Raw genomic sequence first — 13425 nt, 5'->3', positions numbered from 1 at the left:
CTCCAACAGTTCTTTCTCTGGAGGTTGATAGCATTCTTTGTGACAAGCCCCTCAGAATTGTCTTGGATCATTGTATTGTGAATAATAGCTAAGTCTGTCACAGTTGATCATTCTGTAATATTGCTGTTACTGTGTGCAGTGTTTCCCTGGTTCTGCTTATTTCACTTTGCATCAGCTCATAAAGGTCTTTCCATCCCTCTCTGAAATCAACCTGTTCATCATTCCTTACAGCACAATAATATTCCAATACCATCTTATACCCTAGTGCAGTGATGGTGAACCTATGGCACATGTGCCAAAAAGGGCATGTAGAACCCTCTCTGTGGGCACACCTGCAGTTGCCTATCAGAGTTCCTTACTAGGAAGTCAGAAGGAATGGGGATGGAGTTGTTCCCTTCCCCCTCTCCATGATCCTGAGAACATTCCTCACTTCCCCTGCTCATTTGCTCAGCAGCCCAATGGGAGCACTTCCTCTCTTCTCTCTTTGGGGTAAGGGGAGGAGCTGAGACAGGGGTTGGGTGGGGTGGGGCATGGCACTTCATCTCTTAAAGGTTTGCCATCACTGCCCTAGTGGTATGTAATCTTGAATGGCAAATTTAAACATAGGTATGGATTTTAAGTGTGTTCCACTTTATACTAAGCATTTTAGCTTGATTTTAATATTGCATATTTATGATTAGGTATTGTGTGACAGTGAAAGTAGCAGCCAATTTGGGGCCAGCATATGAGCTCTTATGCCAGTTCCTTTTATGATATCTTTGACTTTTACATAAATCACTTTCTTCGGGCCTCAGTTTCCCCATCTGTAAATGTTTAGATGACCTAAGCTCCCTTTTAGCTCTAAAACTCTGAGTCTCTTCTTTCTTCCAGTTTTATTATCCAATGACTTTATATATTGAATTTTGACTGGTGCCATACTAACCTGAGAGTGAATTTTATTTAAATTTCTTAAAAGATGGTGTGAAAATGTGATAAAATTTAAGTATTAGTACTAATTTCCTTATTTTCAATATAATCACATTTCATTTGAAGTTCAGGAATTTGTATTTATGTTACTGGGGTAATGGGAAAGCCTTTTGACTAAAACTTTGTATTATTTAAAACTTTACTTTTTAACTTTTCTTTAAAAAATATTTTTTATAGCTCATTTGATGAATACAGTTCAGAACTCAAGTCAGGAAGGCTGGAATGGAGCCCTGTTCACAAATCAGAGAAGTTTTGGAGGGAGAATGCTATAAGATTAAATGAAAAGAACTATGAGCTATTGAAGTAAGTTCTTATCTATTTAAATTTCTTTTGAACTTTAATTATACTTTGTGTCTAGATTATTTAGATTGAAATGAGTCTGAATTTCTTTAAAAGGTTTAAGTCAGCAAACACTTAATTCCTATTATATTGAAGGCACTGGAAATATAAATACAAAACTAAGACAATCTGCCCTTCAGATGCTTACGTTGGCATGGGCATAGATAAATACAGGCTATATGTAAAATATATGTCACCTTTGGCTATAGATCTTGATTCATGATACTAGGTTCATTTTGGGATGACCTTGATAAATATATTTCTAGTAGTACTTAATATGGCACTTGAAAAAATCTTGCACATTTATTTATTTGAAATATTTAAAAAATTATTTAATTATGAATATAGCTGTAAAATAAATATGTAGTGAGGAATTCACAATAAATCCAGACCTGACCAAAATATATATCTAATACTAAGAAAAACATTTATACAAAATCCTTTTATATAAGATAAAGCTATTTCTTCATTTTGTGTTGAGTAAGAATTAAACTTAAAAATAGCTCTATTTTATACATTGTGTAAGGATAATTTAGGGTTGTGACCTAATCTGTTTGAATTTTGGTCGCCAGGGGATATCCCAAATAAAATACCCAAGTCGTTTTGGAAATATATGGTGATTTAATCAATATATAGGGAAGAAATCAAGGAGAAGAGAGAGGGAAAAGTATAGGATTTCTCCCACCTGGTCTGTGCCAGGGGGAGTTCAAATTCCTCCTCCATGAGGTTTTAGAAGATTAGAGGCTTTCTCTAAGAGGATAGTGTTTGGAAGGTAAAGGAGAGAAAAATCAGCCTAAACTCTGAGAGATCTCAGAGAAGAGCCTCACCTGAACTAGGTTACTAGGCTTCCTCCAGTATGGTATCAAGGAAAACTCACCACTAAACCCAGATAATAGCAGCCACCACACCAAGATGCCAACATACTCAGCAAGCTGCCGCCAGCCACCTCTCCGCTGTCAAAGAGGCCAGAGAGAGGAAATGATGCAAAATATATAGATGGTTTTACATCACTTTCCTGTGTCTCACATGTACCAATGATATCTTAGGCTTGACTTAGGACAGCCCAGGGGTCTGTCAGTTGTTTCTGATTTGTCATTTGCTAGCACATGTCTGTCATAGGCCATCCTCCTAAATACTTAATTCTTAAGTATGGGTGTAGACATTCCTGATTTTATTAGACTAAGTAGGGTAGAGTAATCTAAAGTTAACTTGAAAGAAAGTAATTAAGGCAGAATCTATGTTCTCTTGTGATATTTCTATCTTAAAACAAGAAAAGGTTTATGTTTTGTGACCTTGTTCATAAAGGTATTGTGAGAAAACATTTTTGTAAACCTTAAAGAATTTTAGAAATGCAAGGAGATTATGGTAGTAGTCATTGCTCCACGTTCACAAGTCTGACAATAAATAAAATTGTCAACAGGCTAAACTGAAGTTTGTATTTATCTAATTTTACTTTTATAATGAAGATTTCTAAAACCCTTCTAATATGATAACAAATATTAATAAATATAATACAACATTTTCCTATAGAGTATGTATTATGAATTCAAGATATAAAGAAAGGTAGTTTCTATAGATGCAATATTTATTTCATATACATACATAAAATTGTAGAAAGGCTAGTCGCAATAAAAAATTTCTTGTTTTGCATCATTTATTCATGTATATTTAAATGGAAATACACAAAACTAGAAAGTAAGCCTCTTGAGGTTATTTATCTTTGTACCCCCAATATCTTCAGCCAGAGCCATGTAGATAATATGTACTTAAATGTTGATTGAATTAAAAACACATTTTCTGACATTTGAATTAGTTATATTATTAGTCTCTCTTAAAGTTATTTACATTGTACATAATTTTATTATGGTATTATATTATTGTTATATTATATTTAATTTCAAGTGTATTTTAAAGAAAAGATTATTTATGAACATTTTGGAACGTCGTTTTGTATGTTGATTGTCTATTCCAGAATTGGCAGAATCGCTCTGTTCAGATATGCCTCAGATGCTTACTATGACAGTGGGCAAATCACTTCACATTTCTGTGACTCAGTTTCTTCATCTGAAAAAAAAACTGAATGTAATAGTCCTACTTTATAGGTGGTTGTGAGAATCAAATAATATAATGAATGTTAAAGGCTTTGTATATACCTTTGTTGTTTTTTTTTAAATAATAAAAAATAATACTTTTTTAAAGCCCTTACCTTCCATCTTGGAAGCAACACTGTATATTGGTTCCAAGGCAGAAGAGTGGTAAGGACTAGGCAATGGGGGCCAAGTGACTTGCCCAGGGTCACACAGCCAGGAAGTGTCTGAGATCAGATTTGAACCCATGACCTTCCATCTCTAGGCCTGGCTCTCAATCCAATGATTGCGCCCCAGCACCCCTCAACCCAGCTGCCCCCTAAAATAATAATAATTTTAAAGAAACTCTATCTCTAGATTTATGATGAACCGGTGAGGCAATATATAGTAGAGAGGGTATTCTTTTTTCAGTAATGTTATATGACTGTGAAGCGTGGAATTTTAAACTCAGAACAAGAATTTCAGGTGATTCAAAGACAATGAAAAGACCTGTGGTGTGTGATCATAGTTGGGAGGGGCAGCATTTTGGCAACAATGAGATAAACAAGGTAATAACAACATCACTGAGACTTGTATGAACAGAAGGGGAGATAGTTGAGATTTTTAGTAAGAATGAGAAATGACAGCTTGAATGTTACACTTTTAAAAATGAAATATTAAAAGACCTCAAAGAAGGATTCTTATGGATTAACCACTAGAAGAATAATGAAAGGGTATGGACAAGAAATTGTTAGTATGAAAACATATTGTTGATGCCAGACTTGACTCAGCTTGTTTCATCAATTCAAATTGGGATTGAAACAAATGAATCTTTCTTAGGCATAGCATGGAAAAGATATTTAGCAAAGAAAATTATTGATTCACTGACTCAGCTTTTTTGCCTCTGTGTTGGCCATCTCAATTCATTGGTTCCATATAATGTTTAGGGAGAGACTTCTATGCCAATTGTACCAGCTGAGGAGGCATAGATAGATTTCCTTTTTGTATAGGTAAAGAACTTATATGGATGTGAGATAATGGATCCACTTAAGGAGAACTATTGGTAAGAATCTCTGTTGATAAATTGCGAGTCAGCAGGAAAATCAGATCAATCCAAATGAAATTCTCTTTTTTTTACTAGATACATAAAAATATCTTTTAAAAACCCCACTAAAATATATTTAAATTTTTATTTCAGAATCTTGACAAAGCTTCTGGAGGTGTCAGATGATCCACAGGTCTTAGCTGTTGCTGCACATGATGTAGGAGAATATGTAAGACATTACCCACGAGGCAAAAGGTAAGAGGCTTTTTTACATTTGAAAAATGACCACCATCAATATTTTTATTTTACTATTGTAATGCAGTCTCTCTTATTTATTTAAAAATAATTTTCTAACTATTATGAAGGGCCATTTGCTTTCAGTTTTACTCATGGCTGATTCTTTCAATTGAACAAATCTTAATTTCCTGCTCTGTGCAAAGCACTGTGATTTTAGGCATTTTTAATGATTGAAATACTCGAGAGGCAGTATTTCTTAATTTTTTAATAATTTATTAATTGAGCAGTCAAAATATCCTAACCTGATCAGTTGATTCTCTCCATAATCCAAAAGGGCAAAGCAGAGCGAACCCCTCTCATGCAAGTCTATTTATTCCCCTTGTGAACTTACCACTCAGGCTTTCCCTGGACATTTTAAGACATCTCTTATTGGTAAATAGCTATAGAGAAGAGGACCTCAGCTTCTCTCTCATTACTTCATCATGCCAAAGGATGCTTTTTTTTCCCTTTTCTTTGCTGGAATCCAAAAGAAGCTAACACATTCAGCTATGTGGCTACACCACTGTACTTTATGTGAGTCCAACATGGCTGTTGCAGCTTATTGACTTCACTTACCTAAAAGAATTCTTGTTTACAGATAGATAAAAGGCAGGTCTTCACTCTTCTAACAAAAGCCAGCCCTTTGAGATGCTTTGTGACCTGAGAGTAAATTATTTTAGCTTGAAAGCTGGCTGACCTTTGAAACCCAAGGTTTAAGAAAGGTTTCATATAGAAATGATTACAAATCAACATTAATTTTCCTCAAATTGAAAATTCAAACTGGAGATCAACACAGTCTCTTCTGTGAAGGAGTTTGTAGTCTAATATAGGGGATGAGATATGGTGATCTTATAGTAAGGTGGAATCTGCAGCAGTTTTTGCCTTTTCTTATATCTTACTGTCCTTGATCTCTTTGCAGCATTTAATGCTATTGGGCATTCTGATTTCTTGACCTTCCCAGTACTGTGTGTTCTTTTTCTCTCTGTGACCCCTTCTTTGTTAGTTTCCTTTGGTTAATGAAATTCTTTTTCCTTTCCTAAATAGACTTTATATTCAACATGGTAAGAAGAGGTACAGCACAGATGTTTATAAAAACATTAGAAATAAATGAAATTATTTGTATGCAAAAGGCACCTTTTTTTTTAGGGTGGTCAATGAATTGTTTATTTTAGGATTTATATTTCAGAGACGGTTCTGTCTCTTAAAATTAGGGAAGTCTTCATGGAGAACAGAGAACTTTCCAGTGGCAATTTGAATAGCTTAGTAAGCTGATTCTAGGAGACCATTTCAGTTATGGAAAATAGTTAAAAGAGAGACGGGTATAATCACATATTTGTAATCAAAGGAGGACAGAGAAAAATTATGCTGAGTCATACTGAACTTTAGAGGCTGAAGGGTTTAGTTCTGATCTTTGATGCAATAGAATGCAACTATAAGTTGATGGGAGAAAGTATATTGTTAAAGTGGAGTTCAACTGTTTTAACAGTAGCTTTTATGGGACTGTTGTAGGAGAGTGAGTTTGTGGCGAAAGAGTGAATCCTGGTTCTTGTTTAAAGAAGTGAAGCTCAGACCTGTTCATCTGATAGCATGAAAGTGGTTATTCAAGGATGTTACAGATGATGTGGTCACAGTGATGGAAATAGTCCAGGGTGGTGGAATGAACCTTACATTGATGAAAAGACCACAGCCAAGATTGAATTGCAGCAGCCCCCACTGAGATTCAGGTTGTGAGATTTTCCAATGGTCTGGGGGAATTCTCTGCCTTTCCTCTAATTATTCTTCCTCTGGGAGTTTCAGGGCTGTTCCAGGCTGAAAATCACATAAGGGGTGGAGAAGGTACACAACAAGAGGAAGGGGGCATGCATAGGGCTTGAGAAATTTTCCCTAATCAAAGATCTTCCCTTAATTACAAAAATCCCCAGTGCACTTGTGTGTGATGTTCCCTTCTGAAGTTGCTCAGGTGTCCTTCCCTCCCCTCTTTCAGGCTTGGAATGCCAAGCGAGCACTTATCAGGTGGGAGGAAGGCCCAGGGAAAGCACAAGGTTGGAATCTACACTTTTATTTGACAATATCTGCTAACTAGTAAAAAGCTAAGATTTTAAAGCACCACTTAAAGCACCCTTTCTCATTCTTTCCTATTGCACAATTCTATCAGGATTATATGTATATTAGTTGCAAGGAATCTTGAACAGGGGTCAACCCTGAAATCTGTTAAATGTGCTCATCTGCTCTTCCCCAATAGTGTATCTGACACCTTCCAACCTGAGAGGCATATCTTCCAGTATCTTATCTCCCCCCTCTCCCCTCAATTTTATTACTGTCCATGAGGTTTTCTTGGCAGAGATTCTGGAATGGTTTGTCATTACCTTCTCTAGTGGGTCAACTTTTGTTAGAACTCTTCACTATTACCTGCCCATCTTGGGTAACCCTCAATTGCATTGCTCAGTTTCATTGAGTCACGCAAACCTCTCCCCCTCATGGCATTGATCCTATTATAAGGGATCTTTTTAGTTAGCCTCTCCTATATCAGTCATGCCATTCCTAATTCTTGTTCTATCATCTGTTGACCTCCAGGTCATACTTTTTCCTGTATTAGTAAGTTCAGTATTTGGATCACTGATTTCCTGGCTGTCCCTGTCTCATCCCACATCCTTGGGTACCTAAATATTCATGATGGTTACTTATACCCTTCAAAAGACTAATTTACTCCCAGGTAAATACCTTCTTTGCTCTAATTACTTCCATTTTCACCGGACCTCACATGCCTTCCCATCCCCACTTCTTTATATATTGAACTTCATTATCATCTCAAACTATTTCTTCTCCAGGATGATGACTTATAAAAATTATGCTCTCTCAGAAATCTCCTGATGTTTCACTTTTTCTGCTGCTACATTTCTCTTAAACCTTTTTTTTGTGTCTTTAACTTGATCTCTAAGTCCTTAATCCTTCCCTATTTTCACTTTCTTTCCTTTCAAGTCTGGATCCTATAGATGATCAGTTCACTAGGGTGCTATTGGTATTATCTTTGCATTCAACCTTCCTTGTCCTTTTGCTCTTCTACTGTTCACACTGTATCAATCAGTCCCTTACCCAGTCAACATTTATTAAGAACTCGCTATATTCAAGGCAGTAAAGTTCATTGCCAGGTACTACAGACAAAAGACTAAAAACAAATAAAACAAACCCTGCACTTATTTGAGCTTGTTTCCACCAATCTACCTTTGAAAATCACTGAACTGGGGACTGAGTATATTATAGGTACCTGTGATCTAATTTCAGCCGGGGCCTCAACAATGCAAGACATTCCTATTTTTTTAAAAATTATTATTATGATTAACACCCTTTCATATTCTCTCTAGTGAATTGTTTAAACCTTCCTAAGTCCCCAACTCTGCCTCTACTCCCTTTTCTCCCAGAAATTGACGTTAACCCTCTGCTTTCCTGAGAGGATAATAACAAGAGCTAACATTTGTATATTACTTTAAAGTTTGCAAAGTACTTTTCAAATATTATCTCATTTGATTTGATTCTCACAATTCTCCTGTGAGGCAGGAGTTATTGTTATACTCATTTTACAGATGAAAAAATGAGGCTGAAAGAGGTTAAGAAATTTGCCCAGCTAGTGAATATTTTACTAAGGATTCAAACTTAGTTTGTCTTTACTCCAGGTCTACTCTATCTAACTTCCTTGCTTGAAACTATCATTAACTTACTCATCTTCTTTCCCCTATTGGTTAAGACCTCTCTATATCATCACCCATCTTTTTTTCATAAGCCTTAGAGGGGGAAAATGGCCTTTTCCCCCTCACATCAACCCCATCTCTCATCTCAGTCAGAGACTTGTCCTACTCACCATTCTCCTTTCTTATTCATCTCTATTCTATTTGTATTTATTGGTTTCTTTTGCCTATAAATAATTGTTGAAAATTTCACCATTGGGATATTTCATACTTGGAAAATTTCTTACTGATAGTCTATTGGAATGGGAACTCCATTGGCATGGGAGGTTCCTTCTCTTCCCTTCTTAAGATTACTTTAGGACAGAAACCCTTTGCTGAACAATGGAAAGGACTTTGACCTATGCTTAAGCATAGAACAGGAATTTCTTTGAGTCTTGATTGATTTAGAATTGATACAATGGAGATACTTGGAAACATGGTACTGATTCCAAAACCAGGCAGGTCAAAAACAGAGAAAGAAAACTATAGACCAATCTCCCTAATGAATATAGATGCAAAAATCTTAAATAGGATACTAGCAAAAAGACTTCAGCAAGTGATCAGAAGGATCATCCACCATGATCAAGTAGGATTTATACCAGGGATGCAGGGCTGGTTCAATATTAGGAAAACCATCCACATAATTGACCACATTAACAAGCAAACCAACAAGAACCACATGATTATCTCAATAGATGCAGAAAAAGCCTTTGATAAAATACAACACCCATTCCTATTGAAAACACTAGAAAGCATAGGAATAGAAGGGTCATTCCTAAAAATAATAAACAGTATATATCTAAAACCATCAGCTAATATCATTTGCAATGGGGATAAACTAGATGCATTCCCAATAAGATCAGGAGTGAAACAAGGATGCCCATTATCACCTCTACTATTTGACATTGTACTAGAAACACTAGCAGTAGCAATTAGAGAAGATAAAGGAATTGAAGGCATCAAAATAGGCAAGGAGGAGACCAAGATATCACTTTTTGCAGATGACATGATGGTCTACTTAAAGAATCCTAGAGATTCAACCAAAAAGCTAATTGAAATAATCAACAACTTTAGCAAAGTTGCAGGATACAAAATAAACCCACATAAGTCATCAGCTTTTCTATATATCTCCAACACAGCTCAGCAGCAGGAACTAGAAAGAGAAATCCCATTCAAAATCACCTTAGACAAAATAAAATACCTAGGAATCTACCTCCCAAGACAAACACAGGAACTATATGAACACAACTACAAAACACTCGCCACACAACTAAAACTAGACTTGAGCAATTGGAAAAACATTAACTGCTCATGGGTAGGACGAGCCAACATAATAAAAATGACTATCCTGCCCAAACTTATTTATCTATTTAGTGCCATACCCATGGAACTCCCAAAAAATTTCTTTACTGATTTGGAAAAAAGCATAACAAAGTTCATTTGGAATAACAAAAGATCAAGGATATCCAGGGAAATAATGAAAAAAAAAACACATATGATGGGGGCCTTGCAGTCCCAGACCTCAAACTATATTACAAAGCAGCAGTCATCAAAACAATTTGGTACTGGCTAAGAGACAGAAAGGAGGATCAGTGGAATAGACTGGGGGAAAGCGACCTCAGCCAGATAGTATACGATAAACCCAAAGATCCCAGGTCTTGGGACAAAAATTCACTATTTGATAAGAACTGCTGGGAAAATTGGAAGACAGTGTGGGAGAGATTAGGAATTGATCAACACCTCACACCCTACACCAAGATAAATTCAAAATGGGTGAAAGACTTAAACATAAAGAAGGAAACCATAAGTAAATTGGGTAAACACAGAATAGTATACATGTCAGACCTTTGGGAAGGGAAAGACTTTAAAACCAAGCAAGACATAGAGAGAATCACAAAATGTAAAATAAATAATTTCGACTACATCAAATTAAAAGGCTTTTGTACAAACAAAAGCAATGTAACTAAAATCAGAAGGAAAACAACAAGTTGGGAAAAAATCTTCATAAAAACCTCTGACAAAGGTTTAATTACTCAAATTTATAAAGAGCTAAATCAATTGTACAAAAAATCAAGCCATTCCCCAATTGATAAATGGGCAAGGGACATTGATAGACAGTTTTCAGATAAAGAAATCAAAACTATTAATAAGCACATGAAGAAGTGCTCCACATCTCTTATAATCAGAGAGATGCAAATCAAAACAACTCTGAGGTATCACCTCACACCTAGCAGATTGGCTAACATGGCAGTTATGGAAAGTAATGAATGCTGGAGGGGATGTGGCAAAGTAGGGACATTAATTCATTGCTGGTGGAGTTGTGAACTGATCCAGCCATTCTGGAGGGCAATTTGGAACTATGCACAAAGGGCGATAAAAGAATGTCTACCCTTTGATCCAGCCATAGCACTGCTGGGTTTGTACCCCAAAGAGATAATGGACAAAAAGACTTGTACAAGAATATTCATAGCTGCGCTCTTTGTGGTGGCCAAAAATTGGAAAATGAGGGGATGCCCATCAATTGGGGAATGGCTGAACAAATTGTGGTATATGTTGGTGATGGAATACTATTGTGCTCAAAGGAATAATAAAGTGGAGGATTTTCATGTGAACTGGAACAACCTCCAGGAAGTGATGCAGAGCGAGAGGAGCAGAACCAGGAGAACATTGTACACAGAGACAAACACACTGTGGTATCATCGAACGTAATGGACTTCTCCATTAGTGGTGGTGTAATGTCCCTGCACAATCTGCAGGGATCAAGGAGAAAAAAACACTATCCAAAAGCAGAGGACAAACTGAGGGAATAGAAACACCAAGGAAAAGCAACTGCCTGACTACAATGGCTGAGGGGACATGACAGAGGAAAGACTCGGAGCGAACACTCTGATGCAAATACTAACAACATGGCAATGGGTTTAAGTCAAGAACACATATGATACCAGTGGAATCACACGTCGGCCACAGGGGGTGGGAGGGAGGAAAAGAAAATGATCTTTGTCTTTAATGAAAAATGCATGGAAATGATCAAATAAAATACTATAAAATTAAAAAAAAAATCAAATTAAAAAAAAAAAACAATGGAGATACTTGGAATAAATCTCCACCCTATTCAGTCCTAATAGGATTGAGTAAGGGCTGCAGCCTAGATCAAAATTTAATTATTCCAATCTCTACCATACTCAAGTTAACAGGATTTAGAAAGGGCTGTAGCAAAGGAGTATAGATTTAATCATTTGAAAAATATGACCTTCAAAAGACATGTGCAAAAGCCAGAAACCTCTGGGCGGTCCTGGGTTAAGCGAGAGCCTCTATTGACAGGGAAATTGATGAAGAGTGATTGGTAGATGTGAGGAATGAGGGGAGGCAACTTGGATGGTGTCCTTAAAGATAGGAGGGTCTGGAGACTGGAGAGGGGGTGGATTTTTTGGGTCGGTGTTGTTCCTGGGCTCTGAGGAAGCTTGCGCTGAAGGAAGCGGAAGGTGGGGGCCTCTGAGACTGTTTCTCCATTTTGGACACGTGAGTAATAGGGACTGATCTCTTTTCTTTGCCCCAGCTATCTAAGGGCTTGGGCCTTTTGGCCCAGCCTAAACAGAAGGGGTATTTAAGCCCTATTCCCTTCTCTCCCCTTTCTCTCTCTATATATATCTCTAATTCCTTTCTTGCTCCTATTGTAATTAAACTCCAAAAAAGGCTGACGGCTGACTTGAGTTTTTCATTTAGGAATTACATAGCTGATTCCTTGGCGACCTTAAATTAATATATATCAGTCTTTTAAAGTGATTCCCTTGTAACAACCTCTTGCCATATTATGTGAGTACATACATGTGCACATATGTGCATGGATGCATGAAAAGCTCCTTCTGAAAAGCTGGACTTTGAAAGAAGGAAATTCAAATTCAAAAGATGAGGATTATGATAATCACAGCTCACTTTTTTAAAATGATTTAAGATTTGCCAAGCACTTTACAAACATTCTCATTTTATCCTCACCAAAGACAATTCATACCCATAAGATGAGGAAAGTGAGGATTTGATGTAACAGAATCTTCAATATCAAGGTGAAAAAACCACAATAGTGAATATATAATTCCCCTTCCTCATTTTATAGAGGAAGAAGTTGAGACTTATAGAAGTGACACTATTTAGCCAAGATCACTACTTGGCCAAGAGCATCTAAGTGCCAAGTGGCAGAGGTGAGATTTGAATGCAGACCTTCTAAATCCAAATCCAAATGGTGGAAGGATTTCAACAGCAAAGGCCACAGAATGTCCTTTATTTTACTAAAGAATGATTAGCACTGAAAATTTCTGAGTAAAAGAATGGCATTATTAAACCAATATGTTTAGAAGAATATTCAGAAAGCCATGCAGGAGCCAAACCAGAAGAAATCAGTACTAGCTCTATTAAAGGGCTGACTGGAAATCTCTCACCTAGAAGAACCTAGTATCCTATGGTCTGGTGCTTCTTTGTTGCCGATCAGTGACAACAACCGTGTGCCCTTCCAGGTCACCTACCAGAACCCAAGGAGGAGGTGTACATGAAATTTAATAACTTTTGCACAAACAAAACAATACTATCATTTCCTGGTTTTCCTCTTACCTGTCTAATCGCATTTCAAGTTTCATAAAGGAGGTGTTCACCAAGAATCGAGCAAAAAGAACAAGTGATCAAAGCATAGGGATATACTATATGTTAAAAAAAAAAAGGTTGTTCTCTTTGTTTTGTTTTGTTTTTAACACGTGAAAAGTTGTAAGGTTTATTATGTAAAACGATTAAGCTTAATCATTTTATTTTGTCTGATGATCTGTGCACCATTGCATCAAATATGGCTGTCCTAAAGTGGCATTGGCAGCCTTCTAGAAGGTAGCCTTCTTTTTTTGGTGGGGGGAGAGGAAGTGAAAGGAGAGAATACAAAGGGCAGTGAAATTTCTCAAAAGCTTGAAAGAAACTTAAAGAGAATTTAGACACCTTCCCTTAAACACAGAATTAAACCAGAGGTAGATTTTTC

The 13425-nt window shown here is 36.6% G+C and overlaps 1 protein-coding gene across 6 annotated transcripts in view; it reads left to right on the top strand.

Moving 5' to 3' along the window:
- The window catches only part of ATP6V1H (ATPase H+ transporting V1 subunit H), an 87254-nt gene that overhangs the window by 50548 nt on the left and 23281 nt on the right, over positions 1-13425 (top strand). For all 6 annotated transcript variants that reach the window (XR_464424.2, XR_008917716.1, XM_056823918.1 and 3 more), the window contains 2 exons: positions 1144-1269; positions 4570-4671. Coding sequence is in view for 4 of the 6 variants with exons in the window: in XM_056823918.1 (XP_056679896.1) it covers positions 1144-1269; positions 4570-4671 (228 nt within the window). In the remaining 2 variants the exon portion in view is untranslated. The remainder of the gene's footprint in view (positions 1-1143; positions 1270-4569; positions 4672-13425) is intronic.

The sequence above is a fragment of the Monodelphis domestica genome, chromosome 3 (genome assembly GCF_027887165.1).
Source record: "Monodelphis domestica isolate mMonDom1 chromosome 3, mMonDom1.pri, whole genome shotgun sequence".
Classification (NCBI taxonomy): domain Eukaryota; kingdom Metazoa; phylum Chordata; class Mammalia; order Didelphimorphia; family Didelphidae; genus Monodelphis; species Monodelphis domestica.
Note: the sequence above shows the minus strand (reverse complement) of the source record. Positions and strands in the feature narration are given on the sequence as shown.